General features: G+C 45.6%; 1 protein-coding gene across 5 annotated transcripts in view; it reads right to left on the minus strand.

The window, feature by feature from the left end:
• Bruce (BIR repeat containing ubiquitin-conjugating enzyme) overlaps nt 1-25,047 on the minus strand; it is a 268,342-nt gene that overhangs the window by 216,531 nt on the left and 26,764 nt on the right. For all 5 annotated transcript variants that reach the window (XM_067760344.1, XM_067760342.1, XM_067760343.1 and 2 more), the window contains exon 2: nt 6,210-6,523. In XM_067760344.1, the coding sequence (XP_067616445.1) occupies nt 6,210-6,523 (314 nt within the window). The remainder of the gene's footprint in view (nt 1-6,209; nt 6,524-25,047) is intronic.

Below are 25,047 nucleotides of genomic sequence, written 5' to 3' on the forward strand. Positions count from 1 at the left end.
TATTGATTGGTGTTTAATTTTTTCTCGGTTTTTGCATGTGCACTGTCACATTCCATTTGCGTGTGACCTTTTTCTAAATACTTTTGTTCTATAACTTTATTATGTTCTATTGCAAAAATCGACAACGCATTAGATAAGTAATTGTTCCGATTCTGATAACCGCAACCATCAGAATAGATGATCGGTAATGCATCGGATAAACAATTGATTTCTAAATGATGTATTAGACACGAAATGAAAGACGAAGCTGATAAATCTCCATTAGTTTCGTTCCACCAGTAATTTGTACATTCATGGTTGGCTATATTATAGATAGTAAAGTTATGAACTTGCAAACGCTGCTTATAATAAATCGATGATGCGTTTATATTAAGACAAAGCTTGACGGCTTGAGTATCCATTGTAAAAACATGGCATTGTCCTTCTTGACCTCTTATTTTATTTTGTTGCTTTTCAAGATGAGCTCACTCTTTTCTAGAAATATGTTCGCTGTATTCGTGCTCGGAAATTTGTTGAGCCTTGTATCCAACACATTTATCGTACCAACAACAACAGGCATGAAAAGCGCTAAATTATTTTCATCGAAAACTTTTGATAACGTAAATATAGACACGGGTCTCATTGCATGTTCTGAACACTTCTCACGATAATTTTTATAAACATCGGCTTTGGTTCTAAATATTGCTGCGATATATATTTTGTTTGTATTACTACGACAATAATGACTTTCCATTTTGTCCAATTTTTTTAAACATTCGTCAAGGTACCCTCTCGATCTACAGATCTTTAAAGCTCTTTTAGTGCAAGATGGCAAAACACCGTTATTGCATTTTTTTAAAAAACCTTTTACCATACCAATTTTTAAAGCTAAAGTTGAAAGAAACGTTGATCTGCATACTTGCAGTGCTTGATTGTCGTGCGGCAGTCGAAAGATAAAGCTGTTGCGTCTTACTGAATCTTCCACATAGATTCTCTTGTTGTTGTTGTTGTTGTAGCAATGCTCGCCCCACCTAATAGCCGCGACCGATCACAAATTGTCATCAATATCCTCTAACGGGAGTCCAAGGAAACTTGCCGTTTCAACAGGGGTGGACCATAAGGAAAGGGGTGTTAGAGGCGTTGGTTCCACATTACAATTGAAGAGATGGTTGGTGTCATGTGGGGACACGTTGCAAGCGTGGCATACATTTTGTATGTCGGGGTTGATTCTGGATAGGTAAGAGTTTCACCTGTTACAGTATCCAGAACGAAGTTGAGCAAGAGTGACACGCGTTTCCCTGGGGAGTATGCGTTCCTCTTCCGCAAGTTTTTGATAATTTTCGTTAAGCACTGGATTCACCGGGCAATTCCCGGCATAAAGGTCCGACGCCTGTTTATGGAGTTCACCAAGCACCTGCTTGTGTTTTTTCACTTCATACGGCTGGGTTCTCAGGTGCCGTATTTCCTCAAAATGCTTACGGAGATGACTCCTTAAGCCCCTAGGCGGTGCTGGTTCATCAATCAGATGTCTGTTGGGATGCCCAGGTTTCTGGGTATTCAACAGGAACTGTTTGGCCAGCATCTTATTTCTCTCCCTGATGGGGAGTATTCTCGCCTCATTATGCAGATGGTGTTCTGGGGACATAAGACAGCCCGTGGCGATTCTGAGAGCAGTATTTTGGCAGGCCTGTAGTTTCTTCCAGTGGGTGATTTTTAGGCTTGGCGACCATATGGGTGACGCGTAGCACGTAATCGGCTGGCTAATTGCTTTGTATGTAGCCATGAGCGTTTCTTTATCTTTTCCCCAAGTACTGCCAGCGAGGGATTTGAGGATTTTGTTACGGCTCTGAATTCTCGGAACAATTGCGGCTGCGTGCTCACCAAAATTTAGACCCTGATCAAACGTCACACCCAAGATTTTGGGGTGTAAGACAGTCGGTAGCGTTTTGCCATCGACGTGGATGTTCAAAATGGTCGACATTTGGGGCGTCCATGTTGTAAATAAGGTCGCGGAAGATTTAGTCGGTGATAATGACAGGTTTCGCGAGGCGAAAAAACTGGAGACATCATGGAGGTAGCCGTTTATTTTATTGCATAGCGTATCGATCTTTGGGCCTGGGCCTGTGGCCATTATTGTGCAGTCATCGGCGTAGGAAACGATTGTGACTCCTTCCGGTGGTGAAGGTAGCTTAGATATGCAGAAATTAAACAAAAGTGGGGATAGGACACCACCCTGTGGCACCCCTTGTTTAATTCTCCTTGGTTTTGATGCTTCGTTTCTAAATTGCACCGATGCCTGCCGACCACCCAGATAATTTGCGGTCCACCTTTTAAGACATGGGGGAAGGGTAGACCCTTCCAGGTCCTGCAGTAACGAGCCATCGTTGACCGTATCGAAAGCTTTTGATAGGTCTAGCGCTACGAGTACTGTTCTATGGTGGGGGTATTGATTTAAACCGCAATTTATCTGGGTGCTAATGGCATTTAGCGCGGTGGTAGTGCTATGGAGTTTTCTGAAGCCATGCTGATGACGGGCTAGCTGCAAATTTGCTTGGAAATAAGGGAGCAAAATGGCTTCAAGCGTCTTTGCCACTGGCGATAGGAGAGATATCGGGCGATACGACTCACCTATGTTAGCTGGTTTCCCAGGCTTTAGTAGCGGGACCACCTTGGCCATTTTCCATTTCTCAGGTATGACAAATGTGGAAAGAGACAGATTGAAGACATGCGCTAAATATTTGAAACCCTCTTTCCCTAGGCTTTTAAGCATCGGCATGGCTATGCCGTCTGGGCCCACTGCTTTGGATGGTTTAGCACGACCAATGGCGTCCTCAACCTCTTTAGCGGTGATGGTGATTGGTGACGCGCTGAATTTTTGTTTATGTGCGTGTCTATTGGCTCTCCGTCTATCTTTGTCGACCGTAGGATGCATTATATAGTGTCGGCAGAAAGCGCTCGCGCATTTTTTCGCGTCCGACAGCACTTTGTCGCCAAAGGCGATGGAAACTTTGTCTTTGTGCTTAGTCGGATTCGATAGGGACTTTACCGTGGACCCAAGCTTACCCACACCGGTAGAGAGGTTACAACCTCTTAGGTGCTCCTCCCATTTCGCCCGCTTGTGTTCATCCACAAGCAATTTGATGCGTTGGTTTATATCCCTTATTTGGGGGTCGCCTGGATCAAGCTGTCTTATAAGGTCACGTTCTCTCGCTAAGTTTGCGGCCTCCGCCGGGAAGTGGGGCCGGATTTCGGGAATTCTCCCGGCGGGAATGAAATGTGCCGAGGCGGATTTAATGACCTTACGGAAGGTACGCTCCCTTTGGCGGGCATCAGTCGAGATAGGGAGGGCAGCAAAGCGGATGTCTGTAAAGGATTTATATTCTTCCCACTTTCCTTTTTTGAAGTTTATGAAAGTGCGTTTTTCAGTGACGATGAAGTCGGCGGTACGCTCAAGCGAAATAAGTATGGGCAGGTGGTCGGATGCCAATGTTACCATCGGCTGCCAGTTGACGCAGTTTACGAGTTCTGCGCTAACGATTGAGATATCTGGCGAGCTGTGACAGCTTCCTACCATACGTGTGGGGGCGTCTCCGTTTATTGTGCAGAATGTCGTTTCTTCTATTTGATCCGCCAACATCTCACCCCTACTGTCCGCCCGCAAGTTTGAATGCCATAGCTCATGATGGGCATTGAAATCACCTATGCGATTGTTGCCAGTGAGCAAGGCCCTGATATTAGGGCGGTATCCACTGGGGCAACAGGTGGCAGGAGGGATGTAGATGTTGATGATTTCTAGGTTTGCATCGCCTGACCGGACAGATAGGCCTTGACGTTCTAAGACATTGTCCCTGCGGTCGATGCCAGGATCAAATATATAATATTGCACAGAGTGGTGTATGATAAACGCGAGACCGCCTCCATTTCCGCTCTCGCGGTCTTTCCTGTGGACGTTATACCCAGAGCAGGTCTGCAATGCAGATCTTGCTGTGAGTTTAGTCTCTTGAATCGCAGCAATGCGGGTGTTGTGCCGCTTCATGAAATCGACTATCTCCGTAATCTTCCCAGTTAGTCCATTACAGTTTAACTGCAGGATTCTAAAGTGCATAAGGGGAGACGTCGCCACTCTGGGGGTAAGTGACGGGTGACTACGCCTGGGTTGTGGAAGGCCAGGACGCAATTGCCGTTGTGGCCCTGGGACTGGGCGTCCTTGGGCAAGCATTGGGGTACCCGGATGATTTGGGTTTACGACCTGGAAACATGGTGCGATGAAACCCGTCGGGGGGTTGCCGTCGCGGAGACCAGAACATCTGGGAAAGTGGCACCACCCAAGGCAGGAGCTGCATTGGGCGGATGTCGCAAACCTATATATTCTGTGCTGGCAGACGGTGCAAACGGAGGTAGGGACTAAGAGTCTGTTTCCCTGACCTGCACGATTGCTGCCGGAAAAGAGGGGGGAGAAGACGGGGGCAGGGGCTATCAACTCTACTACGAAGGTAGTAGTTATGAGTGGTATCAGCTGTTTGAGTTGTTGGCGCCGTGGGGCGCGAGCAGCAGCGGGTACTTGTTGTGGCTTGCTGAGCAGCGGGGCTGCTGGAAGGTAGGGGGGGGGGGGGGGGGGATAAGGCGTAGACTACGGGACGCCCTTGGGCGTGAACAGCAAGGAGCCACAAAAGATTTATAAAAGTTACGTGGACGTCGGGTTTTGGGATCAAGCCCAGAACAACCTGTCCGATGCAACCATCCCTTGCACGAGACACACTGAACAGAGTATGACCGTCCTAAAAAGATTCTTTTCCGGCAGATGCAGCAAAACCATTTCTCAGGAACGCGGTCAGGAGACGGACCCGGATTGGATTCGATGCCTTCCCGGAGTAAGAGAATATGGAGCAGTCCTGCTGCAAGGAGCTGCTGGGAGGATGACAATTTGTCGGAGGGACGAAACAAATTAGATGGGGTCACACTGAAATGACTATCCTTGGTCGGGAAAAATCCCGAGTCGCTCCGGTACATAGAACCGACTGCCTTGGGAAGCGCATAGATTATTTTCTTTTCTATCTGTGACACATAGCTCTCTATAAAAACTAATTTCGCTTCCCACGACATATTCCAGAACGATTTGAAGATGTTTAATCTGCATTCATCGCTGAACTGCCTACAGTACCTGGCCTTGCTTTTCAGGCATGCTGGTGAAGTGCACTTGGGCCCAATTGACTTAGCTGGTTTTGGCCATAATTGTTTAAAGTTTCCACTTTTTGTTGAAAAGCCCAACTACTTCTCGCCCTTCTTTTTTTTTTCCATGGTTAGCCTTTCTTTTATTAGAATACGGGTTGTGGGCTCGCTTCCTTCTTCTTACCGGTGGATTTACTTCCTCACCTTCCGAATCTATTCAATTTAAATTCCATTAACCAGTAATACTTACTAATTTATTATATTTGCTACCTGTGATAATATTAATTCCAGTGTTTTCTTGTGCTGATGATGCATAGTCAATTGCAATTAGTTGTAATACAGACATCGTAGACTATTTAAATAGATAGTTCTAGACGTTAATCGAAATATGTATATACATACATATGTAGATCTAATAATTTGGCAAACATACATGAACACAGATGCACGCAACTTACCCTGATTATTCCGTTTGCAAAGAAAATTTATATAAGAATAATTAATATGCTGATAGAGCTTTTTGCCCTTCAAAAAAATTTTTTTTTGCTGATAGAGGAATTTTCAAAATGAAAATACAGTACTAATAAAGCTGTCATAATTGTCATAGATGACAGGTAAGTCAGAGTTCATGTTATCATCAAAAACTCGTTTTTGTTAAAATTGCTGATGGAGGCTATTGAATATAAGCTGACGATATGCAAGGCAGATGAGTTTTCACTGAAAAGCTTTCCATGACAGAAATACACCCGGTGTGCTTGCCAAACACAGCCGATGGGCGACCCCGCTTAGAAAAATTTTCTTCTAATTGAAAAACCTTATTTCTAAAATTTAGATGTTGTCCGGGCGTGAACCCAGGATCTTCGGGTCGGCGAAGCATCTACCATCACACTACGGCGGCCGCCAAAACAAGAACATTGGAAGATTGTAAAAATCTGAACAAGTTTCAAGGCAGTTACGTTCTTCAGATATGCAATAGTAAATCTGGTTATAGATAATATGCATATAAATATAAGTAGCTTTAAGATTTGTAATTTGTCAGATGCATAATTTAGCTATCTTACCCTCTGAGCCTTAATACCCTTCTTAGCGTTGCCCTGTGCATTTTTTATTTTCTCCAAGAGCTCATTACTAACGTCACTCGGACACTCTAAGCCTTCATGTTCAAGATCTTTGAGACAAGTCTGAAAAATCGTCGCTTCGGATAGAAGTAATTCCAATTTGATCAAATCATCATTTTGTAAAATTGGTGGCTGAAGGATTGTATCCAACAACAGAACACCATTGTAGTCACCACGAAAACCTATTTTCTGTCCATCCCAGAGAAGCACTTTCTCCTGAAGAGGCATATACTTTCCTTGTACAGTTCTATAGATATCTGCAAATAAAGAAAAAACAGAACAAGTGCACGTATGTATACCTTTGTATTAATATATAACGAATAAACACAAAAAACATAATTAAACATAATGAAACGCATCGAGGAAAAGTCAAACCCAGTACGATAAGATCGGAAGAAGGACCTGGTAACCGATTTCCAGAGAGTACTTAGACTATGGAGGGAACACTTATCTTACTCACTTACTTAATTGGCGCTTAAACGGTCAACCATGGCACGTTACTGCATGACCTGGAAGGGTCTACCCAGGGCAGTAGAGAGAAAATCCGGGCCCGGGACTAATCAATTTACGGGCTCCCTTTAAAAAATTAACTAATACATTTGATTAATTTGCCACATGAACTAAATGATTTTTGGACTAAGAGCTGAAAATAAAATTAACACAGAATACATACTATTTATACTATTTTATTGTAACGTAGAAATAAAATTCTCTTTTAACAGCCACATATTGTTTCCAATAATCTTTTCTAGTTATTTGGTAACATTTTAATACATTTCCATACATGTAATACTCCCATATTGGTAATAGAAAATGCTCGCAATGTGTTTTGAATTCGAAATCAAAACAGGACAGCCTATAAAATTTTTGTGATTGTAGCAGCATAAGTGTGACAAGAAAAAATTTAAATTTATGTACATTCGATTATTGAAAACAAAAACAAAAACGTATAAACAGCAATATATCGGCACTCTGATGTTTGGGAATGTACCTAGCCTTTTGTAGCAATATAGAAGTATTACATATATGTATGTACATTTCTGATAAATTTAATGATGATTATAAATTTTAATTATTCAATATAGAAGGTTCGGATATCAAAGAGTGGCTTTTCTTGCTTTATTCACTGCAAAATTTTTTATAATAATATCAAAATTTAACTGTCTTGGCAAAACGGATTCAACACAAAGCGTGGTAAGTCGCTCTTGAGATGAACACGAACTATGAAAGTTTTTGATTCTTTAAAGGACGATGAAGGAACGTTCTGCACTAGCTACAGTGACAAGTATAGTGATAAGATACGTAAAGCAACACAAATGTTGGGGAAAATTGTATACAGATTTGGAACATATGTAGATGGCATTTAGCAATTCCAATGGTGACATACCTTTATCAAAATTTGCTTCGTAAATGTGTTTCAAGTGAATTATTTCGCATTCTAAGCTTTGAGAAATGTTCGACTTGTATTTTTCGACACATTTTGCTGCGCTCGCCCGAACCGTAGTTTCATCTATGTCTTCAAATTGCCACAAAAAGGAAAACGTCTCGCTCAAATTTCTCATAGCTGCACATCGTTCAGTAATGCCAGTGATTACCGAATCAACGATCACCAGGAATGTATTCTTTTTTAAAATCAGACTCTGAATCATCCGTAATCATCTTATTTAAATTATCTTCAGAACGTCTTTTGGGTTTTCTCTTTTGAATGTCCGGAAACTTTGGCGAGATGTCAAATTGAATAGCAACTGTTTTGTATTCGTTTAAAATTGTTTCCAATTGGTTCCTGATCAACTTCGACTCAGCTAATAAGGCATCTAGATGTCGGACCAAAACATCTATGGTGGCGTCTCTAGCTTGGAGGACCACGTTTCTTTCATTAATGGTAGTCAGTATTTTGAACCAAATTGAGGACAGCAAGATACATTCGAACTTGTTGATGTACTTGAAAATGCCGGTAACATCTTCGTATGCTTGCGCAGTAAAATTTGGCTTTTGTCTGAAAGACTTTGAAGAGAGCTCGGTACATTTTTTTTGAGGATGTCCCATCGTTGTGGACTGCTGCTGAAAATAGTAAAACATTTTTGTACAACTCCGAAGAAAGTAATTGCAGCCGTACAACATTCTGCAGCATCAACACCACATAAATTGAGACTGTGGGTTGCAGAAGGCGAGTAATCAGCATTAGAGTTATTGTCGAGAATGTGACGTAGTGCTCCGTTGTAAGCTCCTTTCATATTGGCGCCGTTATCGTACCCTTGTGCACGACAATCTGTTAATGGGATTTCATGTTTACCATACTCTGCCATACTTTATTAGACAAATTAGATCAGCGATTTGCTGACCAGTTTTTTGGTTACAATTCACGAAAGCCAAAATCCATTCTTGAATTGTAAAATTTGTTGCTTTCGAATTGAAATGGGGTTAGCGCAAAATGTGACTACGTTCGTGACTAGCATCAGACATAGCATGAACGATAATAGCAAAATGCTTGGCTTTCTTGCCTTGATCTAATATAGTTTCCCTCACGTGCTTTGCACAAATTTCTATAAACTCGTTCTGAATGTCTGGGGAAAGATAGTGAACTTGTAAACGTTTGTGCTGCTGTTGTGAAATCCTAAAACCATAATGGCTTATGAGATCTTAGATGCCCAAAAAATGTCCATCGTTTCGTTCACCACGATATATACTTTCGCCTTTGAAAGCTAGGCCTCTTTCACCCAAATATAAAATAGTGTCCAAAATTATATATAAAATTTCTTTCCACTTTTGAGTTTCAGTGATTAGCTGTTCATTGATAAGTGTATCAATTGTAACTTCTTTCTGAATTAGATTTTGTAAAGATCGCCATTGACGCCCCGATTCTGAGCGTTACCGGTAAAATAGTACCCAAAGCATTATGTAACCGAATATCGTTACCAGTTCTTTTATCCGCGATTCTGGCCCAAGTGGTAACGCTGTCATCACCGAAAAACTCACCAGTGTCTGTGGAGAAATTTGAAAGGTAGTTTTCTTCGCTTTCACGGTTGCCGCTTTGGTCCATTTGGATCAAAAATGATTTTATTTTCATATATTTTACATAGTGTTGTATAACCGATCGAAATATCCAGCCGTTATTAATATTATTATAAAACAAGAGTTTTTTTGATTAGTCGGTTATTTCATCAACAATTAACGACAATGTTTTTGCCAAAACTTTTCTTTTTAATGCCTGGCATAAATTATATCCTAGGTGAAATGTTATTGTTCTGGTACATTTTATTGACTGATAAATTTTTTATGGTGACAGTTTCATTGAAGTAAATTCAAAATTATATGGGGGCTAACGAAAGTGTGGCGAATTTTTGGGCAATATTGTGAATTTTTACCTGGCGAAAAAGGAAGAAAAGTACCAATCGTGGCTACTGCCTAAAAAGGACCAAAATTGAAGAAAAGGGACCAGCGGATTGACCAAAGTGGCAACCGTGAAAGCGAAGAAAACTACCTTTCAAATTTCTCCATAGACACTGGTGAGTTTTTCGGTGATGACAGCGTTACCACTTGGGCCAGAGTCGCGGATAAAGGAACTGGTAACAATATTCGGTTACATAATGTTCTGGGTAATATTTTACCGGTAACGTTCAGAATCGGGGTGTTAATGTGATCTTGAGTATTTTCGTGTGATGGCAGTTTATCGTATGGCTTCTTCCATACCTGGAATTTCGAATATCCGCAAGGACAACACATTTTAAGTCGATTTAAAGTATTGGTGCTTAACAGACGGCATGGTAGGCAATAAAAAGCATTGCTACTGGCACTCCACACCAACCAGTCACGCTCCACTTTCTCTCCATTTGGAAATATTCTGTTTAACAACGAGGTATGAAATACCTCGTCATGACAATCACGTGGGAAAATAACAGAACATTTTTGATGACCTCGACGAATTATTTCGTTGACTTTTTCAGATCGCAAAAACTCATTATTCACGGTACCGATATCGAAGTCGTTTAAATAATCTGGACTTTGATACAGAGTTGGTGGTATTGTTGGAAGACTTTTTGAAGATGAACCTTCATCAGTGTCACCACCAAAACTTTACGATTTCGGATTCATGATCTGATTGTACCAAGCTATCACTACCTTACCTCCTCGCGGCTATTCTTTGTCAATGCCATTAGTACTTGGAACTCGATACCAATGTCCATTCGCAGTAATATTACTAAAAGCAACTTTAGGGCAGTTTTATATGCTTACTACCGGTAAAATACATTAATACTCTCACGTTGATTTGTTCACAAGTTTCGCTATCTAAATAATAATTTATCTGCGATTATTGACTTCATGCTTTATTTTTCTATATCAGTATTTGTTTCTTTTTTTTCTTGTGTTATGATCTTGCCTAGATTTAAGTATTACCTGTATTGTTGCTGTTCCATATACTGTTGTAGTATAAGAGATCATGGATCTCATTGTACTAATGTAACTTATCAATAAATGTAATGAAATGAAATTAACATACATTTTTAATTGATGTTTTTATTGTCTCCTCACTGTTCGAAGGCCCAGGCAAAACATCATTATCAATATTCGTTGCTTTTGAAATTCGGCTTGAACTTTGCACATGGAACAACTAAAGACTCTCCTGAATTAAAAAAAATGTCTTAGTACCTCTAAATCGCGGGCCCCATGAGAAACCCCGGGCCCGGGGGAATCCCCCATTTCCCCTCCCTCTCGTCGGGCCTGGGGCTCCCCTTCCCCCATGTCTTAAAAGGTGGACAGTAAATTATATAGGTGTCCGGCAGGCATCGGTGCAATTTAGAAACGCAACATAAAAACCAAGAAGAATTAAACAAGGGGGGACACAGGGTAGTGTCCTATCACCACTTTTGTTTAACTTCTACATATCAAAGCTACCTTCGCCACCAAAAGGAGTTACTATCGTTTCCTACGCCTATGACTGCACAAGAATGGCCACAGGCTCAGGACCACAGATCGCTGCAACAATATAAACGGCTACCTCCCTGATCTCTCCAGTTTTTTCACCTCGCGAAACCTGGCATTATAAAAAATAAATGCGAGGCGCGATAACCTCCGAAGAGATCTAAGGCCGAACTTCTATTCCAATTTGCGTCGTGCTCCTCTTGATTTTCCCTACAAATTGGCCGGACGGGACCTACATGATTTTATGCCGACTCCGAACGGCATCTGCAAGGCAGATGAGTTTTCACTGAGAGCTTTCCATGGCAGAAATACACCCGGAGCGCTTGCCAAACACTGCCCAGAGGCGACCCCGCTTAGAAAAATTTTCTTCTAATTGAAAAACCTTACTTCTAAAATTTTTGATGTTGCTTTGCCCGGGGTTTGAACCCAGGACATCTGGTGTGGTAGGCGGAGCACGCTACCATCACACCACGGCGAGGCAACCGAGTAGTATAAAAGAGGCGCAGTGCAAGTGATGTCAGTTTGATTTCCACACGCTAAAGGTGAAGTACGAGAATCGTTAAATTGTGAGTATGTACTACTAAAACAATACTGTTGTGGAGTTAACCAAGGACCTGCTTGTGTTTTTTCACTTCATACGGCTGGGTTCTCAGGTGCCGTATTTCCTCAAAATGCTTACGGAGATAACTCCTTAATCCCCTAGGCGGTGCTGGTTCATCAATCAGATGTCTGTTGGGATGCCCAGGTTTCTGGGTATTCAACAGGAACTGTTTGGTCAGCATCTCATTTCTCTCCCTGATGGGGAGTATTCTCGCCTCATTATGCAGATGGTGTTCTGGGGCATAAGAAGACAGCCCGTGGCAATTCTGAGAGCAGTATTTTGGCAGGCCTGTAGTTTCTTCCAGTGGGTAATTTTTAGGCTTGGCGACCATATGGGTGACGCGTATCACTTAATCGGCTGGCTAATTGCTTTGTATGTAGTCATGAGCGTTTCTTTATCTTTTCCCCAGGTACTGCCAGCGAGGGATTTGAGGATTTTGTTACGGCTCTGAATTCTCGGAACAATTGCAGCTGCGCGCTCACCAAAATGTAGATCCTGATCAAACGTCACACCCAAGATTTTGGGGTGTAGGACAGTCGGTGGCGTAGTGCCATCGACGTGGGTGTTTAAAATGGTCGACATTTGGGACGTCCATGTTGTAAATAAGGTCGCGGAATATTTAGTGGGTGATAATGCCAGGTTTCGCGAGGCGAAAAAACTGGAGAGATCAGGGAGGTAGCCGTTTATTTTATTGCATAGCGCATCGATCTTTGGGCCTGGGCCTGTGGCCATTATTGTGCAGTCATCGGCGTAGGAAACGATTGTGACTCCTTCCGGTGGTGAAGGTAGCTTAGATATGTAGAAATTAAACAAAAGTGGGGATAGGACACCGCCCTGTGGCACCCCTTGTTTAATTCTCCTTGGTTTTGATGTTACGTTTCGCACCGATGCCTGCCGACCACCCAGATAATTTGCGGTCCACCTTTTAAGACATGGGGGAGGGTAGACCCTTCCAGGTCTTGCAGTAACGAGCCATGGTTGACCGTATCAAAAGCTTTTGATAGGTCTAGCGCTACGAGTACTGTTCTATGGTGGGGTATTGATTTAAACCGCAATTTATCTGGGTGCTAATGGCATTTAGCGCGGTGGTAGTGCTATGGAGTTTTCTGAAGCCATGCTGATGAGGGGCTAGCTGCAAATTTGCTTGGAAATAAGGGAGCAAAATAGCTTCAAGCGTATTTGCCACTGGCGATAGGAGAGATATGGGACGATACGACTCACCTATGTTAGCTGGTTTCCCAGGCTTTAGTAGCGGGACCACCTTGGCCATTTTCCATTTCTCGGGTATGACAAAGGTGGAAAGAGACAGGTTGAAGACATGCGCTAAATATTTGAAACCCTCTTTCCCTAGGCTTTTAAGCATCGGCATGGATATGCCTTCTGGGCCCAATGCTTTGGATGGTTTAGCACGACCAATGGCGTCCTCAACCTCTTTAGCGGTGATGGTGATTGGTGATGCGCTGAATTTGTGTTTATGTGCGTGTCTATTGGCCCTCCGTCTATCTTTGTCGACCGTAGGATGCATTATATATTGTCGGCAGAAAGCGCTCGCGCATTTTTTCGCATCCGACAGCACTTTGTCGCCAAAGGCGATGGAAACTTTGTCTTTGTGCTTGGTCGGATTCGATAGGGACTTTACGGTGGACCAAAGTTTACCCACACTGGTAGAGAGGTTACAACCCTTAGGTGCTCCTCCCATTTCGACCGTTTGTGTTCATCCACAAGCAATCTGATGCGTTGGTTTATATCCCTTATTTGGGGGTCGCCTGGATCAAGCTGTCTTATAAGGTCACGTTCTCTCGCTAAGTTTGCGGCCTCCGCCGAGAAGTGGGGCCGGATTTCAGGAATTCTCCCGGCGGGAATGAAACGTGCCGAGGCGGATTCAATGACCTTACGGAAGGCACGCTCCCCTTGGCGGGCATCAGTCGGGATAGGGAGGGCAGCAAAGCGGATGTCTGTAAAGGATTTATATTCTTCCCACTTTCCTTTTTTGAAGTTTAGTGCGTGTTTCAGTGACGATGAAGTCGGCGGTACGCTCGAGCGAAATAAGTATGGGCAGGTGGTCGGATGCAAATATTACCATCGGCTGCCAGTTGACGCAGTTTACGAGTTCTGCGCTAACGATTGAGATATCTGGCGAGCTGTGACAGCTTCCTACCATACGTATGGGGGCGTCTCCGTTTATTGTGCAGAACGTCGTTTCTTCTATTTGATCCGCTAGCATCTCACCCCTACTGTCCGCCCGCAAGTTTGAATGCCATAGATTATGATGGGCATTGAAAACGCCTAAGATAATGCGATTGTTTCCAGTGAGTACGGCGCTGATATCAGGACGGTATCCACTGGGGCAATAGGTGGCAGGAGGGATGTAGAAGTTGATGATTTCTAGGTTTGCATCGCCTGACCGGACAGATAGGCCTTGACGTTCTAAGACATTGTCCCTGCGGTCGATGCCAGGATCAAATATATAATATTGCACAGAGTGGTGTATGATAAACGCGAGGCCGCCTCCATTTCCGCTCTCGCGGTCTTTCCTGTGGACATTATACCCAGAGCAGGTCTGCAATGCAGATCTTGCTGTGAGTTTAGGCTCTTGAATCGCAGCAATGCGGATGTTGTGCCGCTTCATGAAATCGACTATCTCCGTAATCTTCCCAGTTAGTCCATTACAGTTTAACTGCAGAATTCTGAAGTGCATAAGGGGAGACGCCGCCACTCTGGGCGTAAGTGACGGTTGACTACGCCTGGGTTGTGGAAGGCCAGGACGCAATTGCTGTTGTGGCCCTGGGACTGGGCGTCCTTGGGCAAGCATTGGGGTACCCGGATGATTTGGGTTTGCGGCCTGGCAACATGGTGCGATGAAACCCGTCGGGGGGTTGCCGTCGCGGAGACCAGAACATCTAGGAAAGTGGCACCACCCAAGGCAGGAGCTGCATTGGGCGGATGTCGCAAACCTACATATATATTCTGTGCTAGCAGACGGTGCAAACGGAGGTAGGGACTAAAAGTCTGTTCCCCTGACCTGCACGATTGCTGCCGGAAAAGAGGGGGGGGGGGGGGGGGGGGGGGGGGGGGGGGGAAGACGGGAGCAGGGGCTGATGCTCAGCATTGCTACCAACTCTACTACGAAGGTAGTAGTTATGAGTGGTATCAGCTGTTTGAGTTGTTGGCGCCGTGGGGGCGAGCAGCAGCGAGTACTTGTTGTGGCTTGCTGAGCAGCGGGGCTGCTGGAAGGTAGTGGGGGGCGCTTAGGCGTACACTACGGGACGCCCTTGGGCGTGAACAGCAAGGAGCCACAAAGGATTTATAAAAGTTACGTGGACGTCCGGTTTTGGGATCGAGCCCAGAACAACCTGTCCGATGCAAACATCCCTTGCACGAGACACACTGAACAGAGTATGACCGTCCTAAAAAGATTCTTTTCCGGCAGATGCAGCAAAACCATTTCTCAGGACCGGGGTCAGGAGGCGGACCCGGATTGGATTCGATGCCTTCCCGGAGTAAGAGAGTATGGAGCAGTCCTGCTGCAAGGAGCTGCTGGGAGGATGACAATTTGTGGGAGGGACGAAACAAATTAAATGGGGTCACACTGAAATGACAGTCCTTGGTCGGGAAAAATCCCTAGTCGCTCCGGTACATAGAACCGACTGCCTTGGGAAGCGATTGCGGCTGCGTGCTCCCTCAAAATGTAGATCCTGATCAAACGTCACACTCAAGATTTTGGGGTGTAGGACAGTCGGTAGCGTAGTGCCATCGACGTCGATGTTCAAAATGGTCGACATTTGGGACGTCCATGTTGTAAATAACGTCGCGGAGGATTTAGTCGGTGATAATGCCAGGTTACGCAAGGCGAAAAAACTGGAGAGATCAGGGAGGTAGCCGTTTATTTTATTGCATAGCTCATCGATCTTTGGGCCTGGGCCTGTGGCCATTATTGTGCAGTCATCGGCGTAGGAAACGATTGTGACTCCTTCCGGTGGTGAAGGTAGCTTAGATATGTAGAAATTAAACAGAAGTGGGGATAGGAGACCACCCTGTGGCACCCCTTGTTTAATTCTTCTTGGGTTTGATGTTTCATTTCTAATTTGCACCGAAACCTGCCGACCACCCAGCTAATTTGCGGCCAACCTTTTAAAACATGGGGGAAGAGTAGACCCTCCCAGGTCTTGCAGTAACGTGCCATGGTTGACCGTATGAAAAGCTTTCGATAGGTCTAGCGCTACGAGTACTGTTCTATGGTGGGGGTTTTGATTTAAACCGCAATTTATCTGGGTGCTGATGGCATTTAGCGCGGTGGTGGTGCTATGTATTTTTCTGCAGAAATGCTGATGGCAGGCTAGCTGCAAATTTGCTTTGAAGTAGGGCAGCGAAATGGCTTCAAGCGTCTTGGCTGCTGGCGATAGGAGAGATATCGGGCGATATGACTCTCCTATGTTAGCTAGTTTCCCAGGCTTTAGTAGCGGGACCACCTTGGCCATTTTCCATTTTTTGGGTATGACAAAGGTGGAAAGAGACAGGTTGAAGACATGTGCTAAATATTTGAAACCATCTTTCCCTAGGCTTTTAAGCATCGGCAAGGCTATGCCGTCTGGGCCTTCTGCTTTGGATGGTTTAGCATGACCGATGGAAAGCTCAACCTCTTTGGTGATGGTAATTGGTGACGCGCTGAACTTTTATTTATGTGCGTGTCTGTTGACCCTCCGTCTATTTTTGTCGACCGTAGAATGCATTATATATTGTCGGCAGAAACCGCGAAAGGCGATGGAGACTTTGTCATTGTGCCTAGACGGATTCGATAGGGACTTTACAGTGGACCAAAGTTTACCTACACCGGTTACAACCGCTCAGGTGCTCCTCCCATTTCGCACGCTTGTGTTCATCCACAAGCAATCTGATGCGTTGATTTATATCCCTTATTTGGGGGTCGCCGGGATCGAGCTGTCTTATAAGGTCACGTTCTCTCGCTAAACTTGCGGCCTCTGCCGGGAAGTGGAGCCGAATTTCGGGAATTCTACCGGCTGGAATGAAACGAGCCGAGGCGGATTCAATGACCTTGCGGAAAGCACGCTCCCCTTGGCGGGCATCAGTTGGGATAGGGAGGGCAGCAAAGCGGTTGTCTGTAAAGGATTTGTATTCGTCCCACTTTCCCTTTTTAAAGTTAATGAAAGTGCGTTTTTCTGCGACGATGAAGTCGGCGGAACGCTCGAGCGAAATAAGTATAGGCAGGTGGTCGGATGCCAATGTTACCATGGGCTGCCAGTTGACGCAGTATACGAGTTCTGCGCTCACGATTGAAATATCCGGCGAACTACCATACGTGTGGGGGCGTCTCCGTTTATTGTGCAGAACGTCGTTTCTTCTATTTGATCCGCCAACATCTCACCCCTACTGTCCTACCTCAAGTTCGAATGCCATAGATCGTGATGGGCATTGAAAATGCCTAAGATAATGCGATTGTTTCCAGTGAGTACGGCGCTGATATCAGGGCGGTATCCACTGGGGCAACAGGTGACAGGAGGGATGTAGATGTTGATGATTTCTAGGTTTGCATCGCCCGACCGGACAGATAATCCTTGACGTTCTAAGACATTGTCCCTGCGGTCGATGTCGGGATCAAATATATGATATTGCACAGTGTGGTGTATGATAAACGCGAGGCCGCCTCCATTTCCGCTATCGCGATCTTTTCTGTGGCCATTATACCCAGAACAGGTCTGCAATGCAGATCTTGCTGTGAGTTTAGTCTCTTGAATCGCAGCAATGCGGATGTTGTGCCGATTCATGAAGTCGACTATCTCCGTGATCTTCCCAGTTAATCCATTACAGTTTAACTTCAGAATTCTGAAGTGCATAGAGGAAGACGTCGTCACTCTGGGAGTAAGTGACGAGTGACTACGCCTGGGTTGTGGAAGGCCAGAACGCGATTGCTGTTGTGGCCCTGGGACTAGACGTTGTTGTTGTTGTTGTAGCAATGCTCGCCCCACCTAATAGCCGCGATCAATCACAAATTGTGATCAATATCGTCTAACGGGAGTCCAAGGAAACTTGCCGTTTCAACAGGGGTGGAGCATAAGGAAAGGGGTGTTAGAGGCGTTGGTTCCACATTACAATTGAAGAGATGGTTGGTGTCATGTGGGGACATATTGCAAGCGGGGCATACATTTTGTATGTCGGGGTTGATTCTGGATAGGTAAGAGTTTAACCTGTTACAGTATCCAGAACGAAGTTCAGCAAGAGTGACACGCGTTTCCCTGGGAAGTATGCGTTCCTCTTCCGCGAGTTTTGGATAATTTTCGTTAAGTACTGGATTCACTGGGCAATTCCCGGCATAAAGATCCGACGCCTTTTTATGGAGTTCACCAAGGACCTGCTTGTGTTTTTTCACTTCATACGGCTGGGTTCTCAGGTGCCGTATTTCCTCAAAATGCTTACGGAGATGACTCCTTAAGCCCCTAGGCGGTGCTGGTTCATCAATCAGATGTCTGTTGGGATGCCCAGGTTTCTGGGTATTCAACAGGAACTGTTTGGTCAGCATCTCATTCCTCTCCCTGATGGGGAGTATTCTCGCCTCATTATGCAGATGGTGTTCTGGGGACATACGAAGACAGCCCGTGGCGATTCTGAGAGCAGTATTTTGGCAGGCCTGTAGTTGCTTCCAGTGAGTGATTTTTAGGCTTGGCGACAATATGAGTTACGCGTAGCACGTAATCGGCTGGCTAATTGCTTTGTATGTAGTCACGAGCGTTTCTTTATCTTTTCCCCAAGTACTGCCAGCGAGGGATTTGCGGATTTTGTTACGGCTCTGAATTCTCGGAACAATTGCGGCTGCGTGCTCACCAAAATGTAGATCCTGATCAAACGTCACACCCAAGATTTTGGGGTGTAGGACAGTCGGTAGCGTGGTGCCATCGACGTGGATGTTCGACATTTGGGACGTCCATGTTGTAAATAAGGTCGCGGAAGATTTAGTCGGTGATAATGCCAGGTTTCGCAAGGCGAAAAACTGGAGAGATCAGGGAGGTAGCCGTTTATTTTATTGCATAGCGCATCGATCTTTGGGCCTGGGCCTGTGGCCATTATTGTGCAGTCATCGGCGTAGGAAACGATTGCGACTCCTTCCGGTGGTGAAGGTAGCTTAGATATGTAGAAATTAAACAAAAGTGGGGATAGGACGCCACCCTGTGGCACCCCTTGTTTAATTCTCCTTGGTTTTGATGTTTCGTTTCTAAATTGCACCGATGCCTGCCGACCACCCAGATAATTTGCGGTCCACCTTTTAAGACATGGGGGAAGGGTAGACCCTTCCAGGTCTTGCAGTAACGAGCCATGGTTGACCGTATCAAAAGCTTTTGATAGGTCTAGCGCTACGAGTACTGTTCAATGGTGGGGGTATTGATTTAAACCGCAATTTATCTGGGTGCTAATGGCATTTAGCGCGGTGGTAGTGCTATGGAGTTTTCTGAAGCCATGCTGATGAGGGGCTAGCTGCAAATTTGCTTGGAAATAAGGGAGCAAAATGGCTTCAAGCGTCTTTGCCACTGGCGATAGGAGAGATATCGACCGATACAACTCACCTATGTTAGCTGGTTTCCCAGGCTTTAGTAGCGGGACCACCTTGGCCATTTTCCATTTCTCAGGTATGACAAAGGTGGAAAGAGACACGTTGAAGACATGCGCTAAATATTTGAAACCCTCTTTCCCTAGGCGTTTAAGCATCGGCATGGCTATGCCGTCTGGGCCCACTGCTTTGGATGGTTTAGCACGACCAATGGCGTCCTCAACCTCTTTAGCGGTGATGGTGATTGGTGACGCGCTGAATTTGTGTTTATGTGCGTGTCTATTGGCTCTCCGTCTATCTTTGTCGACCGTAGGATGCATTATATATTGTCGGCAGAAAGCGCTTGCGCATTTTTTCGCGTCCGACAGCACTTTGTCGCCAAAGGCGATGGAAACTTTGTCTTTGTGCTTAGTCGGATTCGATAGGGACTTTACGATGGACCAAAGTTTACCCACACCGGTAGAGAGGTTACAACCTCTTAGGTGCTCCTCCCATTTCGCCCGCTTGTGTTCATCCACAAGCAATCTGATGCGTTGGTTTATATCCCTTATTTGGGGGTCGCCTGGATCAAGCTGTCTTATAAGGTCACGTTCTCTCGCTAAGTTTGCGGCCTCCGCCGGGAAGTGGGGCCGGATTTCGGGAATTCTCCCAGCGGGAATGAAATGTGCCGAGGCGGATTTAATGATTTTACGGAAGGCACGCTCCCCTTGGCGGGCATCAGTCGGGATAGGGAGGGCAGCAAAGCGGCTGTCTGTAAAGGATTTATATTCTTCCCACTTTCCTTTTTTGAAGTTTATGAAAGTGCGTTTTTCAGTGACGATGAAGTCGGCGGTACGCTCAAGCGAAATAAGTATGGGCAGGCGGTCGGATGCCAATGTTACCATCGGCTGCCAGTTGACGCAGTTTACGAGTTCCGCGCTCACGATTGAGATATCTGGCGAGCTGTTACAGCTTCCTACCATACGTGTGGGGGCGTCTCCGTTTATTGTGCAGAACGTCGTTTCTTCTATTTGATCCGCCAACATCTCACCCCTACTGTCCGCCCGCAAGTTTGAATGCCATAGATCATGATGGGCATTGAAATCGCCTAATATAATGCGATTGTTGCCAGTGAGTAAGGCCCTGATATTAGGGCGGTATCCACTGGGGCAACAGGTGGCAGGAGGGATGTAGATGTTGATGATTTCTAGGTTTGCATCGCCTGACCGGACAGATAGGCCTTGACGTTCTAAGACATTGTCCCTGCGGTCGATGCCAGGATCAAATATATAATATTGCACAGAGTGGTGTATGGTAAACGCGAGCCCGCCTCCATTTCCGCTCTCGCGGTCTTTCCTGTGGACATTATACCCAGAGCAGGTCTGCAATGCAGATCTTGCTGTGAGTTTAGTCTCTTGAATCGCAGCAATGCGGATGTTGTGCCGCTTCATGAAATCGACTATCTCCGTAATCTTCCCAGTTAGTCCATTACAGTTTAACTGCAGAATTCTGAAGTGCATAAGGGGAGACGTCGCCACTCTGGGGGTAAGTGACGGGTGACTACGCCTGGGTTGTGGAAGGCCAGGACGCAATTGCTGTTGTGGCCCTGGGACTGGGCGTCATTGGGCAAGCATTGCGCAGGCGTAGACTACGGGACGCCCTTGGGCGTGAACAGCAAGGAGCCACAAAAGATTTATAAAAGTTACGTGGACGTCGGGTTTTGGGATCAAGCCCAGAACAACCTGTCCGATGCAACCATCCCTTGCACGAGACACACTGAACAGAGTATGACCGTCCTAAAAAGATTCTTTTCCGGCAGATGCAGCAAAACCATTTCTCAGGACCGGGGTCAGGAGACGGACCCGGACTGGATTCGATGCCTTCCCGGAGTAAGAGAATATGGAGCAGTCCTGCTGCAAGGAGCTGCTGGGAGGATGACAATTTGTGGGAGGGACGAAACAAATTAGATGGGGTCACACTGAAATGACAGTCCTTGGTCGGGAAAAATCCCGAGTCGCTCCGGTACATAGAACCGACTGCCTTGGGAAGCAGGACTAGACGTCCTTGGGTAAGCATTGGGGTACCCGGTGTATTTGGGTATGCGGCCTGGCAACATGGCGCAATGAAACCCGTCGGGGGGTTGCCGTCGCGGAGACCAAAACATCTATGAAAGTGGCACCGTCCATGGCAGGAGCTGCATTGGGCGGATGTCGCAAACGTATATATTCTGCGCTGGCAAACGGTGCAAAGGAAGGTAGGGACTAAGAGTCTGTTTCCCTGACCTAAACAATTGCTGCCGGAAAAGAGGGGGGAAGAAGACGGGGGCAGGGGCTGATGCTCGGCATTGCTCCCGACTCTACTACGGAGATTGTAGGTATGAGTGGGAGCAACCGTGTGAGTTAGTGGCGCCATGGGGCGCGAGCAACAGCGGGTACTTGTTGTGGCTTGCTGAGCAGCGGGGCTCATGGAAGGTAGCGGGGGGCGCTAAGGCGCAGACTACGGGACGTCCTAGGGCGTGAACAGCAAGGAACCACAAAAGATTTCTAGAAGTTACGTGGACATCTGGTTTTGGGGTCTAGCCCAGAACAACCTGTCCGATGCAAACATCCCTTACACGAGACACACTGACAAGAGTATGGCCGTCCTAAAGAGATTGTTTTCCGGCAGATGCAGCAAAGCCATTAATATGCTCCAATATATCGTGATATAAAAAATCGTGTACCCATACTCAGTCAGGGTTATTTAAACGTAGCGATTCGTATCAGTAATTTGGTTGAGAGTCTTTTTCATTCTGACACCGCGTTAGCGTTGAACGCGAAAGATCTGACAACCGAAGATGCTGATATCCGAAGTGAAGCGACTTTTGGCAAACACATACCATATGTTTTCTCGAAAATCTGTATATTCATATGTCTGTATGTATGTATTTAACGTTTCGTTGTTGCAAGAACACGTCAACATGTGTATGCACATATATACAAATTCATTTGAATGAGTTGAACAAAGCATGGGGCGCATTCCAAAAGCACAACTGCTGGCGAAGATGATTAGTGATAACTTCTTGGAACGCACAGTTGCAACTTTACAACAAATTAGTGAGCATGAGGAGGTTCCACGACGAAGTGCAAAAGGCTAGTACAGGAGGAAGGGCGCAAAGGGCGGTTGGTCATAGGCGCAGATGCAAATGCGCACCACAATGCGTGGGGAGGAGCAGATACGAACGAGAGAGGCGAATCTCTATTTTGTTACATCCTGCAAACCAATTTGCAGATAGCCAAAAGGGGAAATGTCCCTACATACATTGGTCCAACATCCAGCAATGTTCTTTGAGCTCCGAGCGTGATATATCAAGGTATGATTGAATGGTTCTTGATAGACCATCCTCCGACCATGCGTATATCAGCTTCAGGATCCCCCTAAAGAGGGTAGAGAAGGGAGGAACCTTTAGAAACCGTAGGACAACGAACTGGACTAATTCCGGAAACATGTAGAAACAAAACTGGGATAACCCAAATACGTTGCCAATGTGGGGGAACTGGAGGAGTCGAATGAATTCCTAACAAGGACGCTTATGACTGTGTATAACAAAGCTTGCCCTCTAAGAAGATTCAGAGGAAAAGCAAAGCCGCCATGGTGGAACAATGAGCTGAGTCTTCTAAGAAGACATGTAAAAGAAATGTTTAAGCTCGCAAAGACCGCGGAAAGCGAAGCGTGTCGGGACGAGTTCAGGGATCTACTGAGGATCTACAAGCGTGAAATTATCAGGGCGAAGAGAAACTCATGGAAAAGTTTCTGTACGGACATAGAGTGCTCCAACGAAACAGCACGGTTGAAAAGTCTTAGCAAAGGGAAACATAGTCCAGGGACTAATAAAGAAAGAGAACGGGGAATGGTCACGTAATAGTGAGGAATCCCTTGAGGTGCTTCTCGACACACATTTCCCATCGGGAGACGGTATAGAAGAGCCAGCGGACATCACTCACACTTCGATCACGGAGCTAGTCGTGCCGGGCTTGGTGACCGATACCAATACAAAATGGGCAGTGAAAACGTTTTCTAAGTTTAAATCGCCGGGCCCAGACGGTATATTCCCGGCCATGCTACAAGTTTCAAGTATGGCGGTGGTGGAATTGCTTAAAATAATATCCGATGGCTGCATAAAGCTAAATCATGTACCGCACTCTTGGAGTACTGCTCGTGTAGCTTTCCTACCAAAGGCGGGGAAGATCGGTCACGTGTATCTCAAAGACTATAGACCCATTAGCTTAGCATCATTTCTGCTCAAAACCTTTGAGGGGCTGATAGATGTGTACATAAAGTCCAACGTGGATGAAAAGCTGCTCTCCACAACACAGCATGCGTACACCAAAGGCAGTTCGGTAGACACCGCATTGCATAGGGTGGTAATAAGCATAGAGAAATCCCTGGAATATAAGGAGTATGCTCTAGGAGTTGCTGTTGTTGTTGTTGTTGTTGTAGCAATGCTCGCCCCACCTAATAGCCGCGACCGATCACAAATTGTCATCAATATCCTCTAACGGGAGTCCAAGGAAACTTGCCGTTTCAACAGGGGTGGACCATAAGGAAAGGGGTTTTAGAGGCGTTGGTTCCACATTACAATTAAAGAGATGGTTGGTGTCATGTGGGGACACATTGCAAGCGGGGCATACATTTTGTATGTCGGGGTTGATTCTGGATAGGTAAGAGTTTAACCTGTTACAGTATCCAGAACGAAGTTGAGCAAGAGTGACACGCGTTTCCCTGGGGAGTATGCGTTCCTCTTCTGCGAGTTCTGGATATTTTTCTTCAAGTACTGGATTCACCGGGCAATTCCCGACATAAAGGTCCGACGCCTGTCTATGGAGTTAACCAAGGACCTGCTTGTGTTTTTTCGCTTCATACGGCTGGGTTCTCAGGTGCCGTATTTCCTCAAAATGCTTACGGAGATGACTCCTTAGGCCCCTAGGCGGTGGTGGTTCGTCAATCAGATGTCTGTTGGGATGCCCAGGTTTCTGGGTATTCAACAGAAACTGTTTGGTCAGCATCTCATTTCTCTCCCTGATGGGGTATTATCGCCTCATTATGCAGATGGTGTTCTGGGGACATAAGAAGACAGCCCGTGGCGATTCTGAGAGCAGTATTTTGGCAGGCCTGTAGTTTCTTCCAGTGGGTGGTTTTTAGGCTTGGCGACCATATGGGTGACGCGTAGCACGTAATCGGCTGGCTAATTGCTTTGTATGTGGTCAAGAGCGTTTCTTTATCTTTTCCCCAGGTACTGCCAGCAAGGGATTTGAGGATTTTATTACGGCTCTGAATTCTTGGAACAATTGCGGTTGCGTGCGCACTAAAATGTAGATCCTGATCAAACGTCACACCCAAGATTTTGGAGTGTAGGACAGTCGGTAGCGTAGTGTCATCGACGTGGATGTTCAATATAGTCGACATTTGGGGCGTCCATGTTGTAAATAAGGTCGCGGAAGATTTAGTCGGTGACAATGCCAGGCTTCGCGAGGCGAAAAAACTGGAGAGATCAGGGAGATAGCCGTTTATTTTATTGCATAGCTCATCGATCTCTGGGCCTGGGCCTGTGGCCATTATTGTGCAGTCATCGGCGTAAGAAACGATTGTGACTCCTTCCGGTGGTGAAGGTAGCTTAGATATGTAGAAATTAAAAAAAGCGGGGATAGGACACCACCCTGTGGCACCCCTTGTTTAATTCTCCT

This window comes from Eurosta solidaginis, chromosome 1 (genome assembly GCF_040869045.1).
Source record: "Eurosta solidaginis isolate ZX-2024a chromosome 1, ASM4086904v1, whole genome shotgun sequence".
Classification (NCBI taxonomy): domain Eukaryota; kingdom Metazoa; phylum Arthropoda; class Insecta; order Diptera; family Tephritidae; genus Eurosta; species Eurosta solidaginis.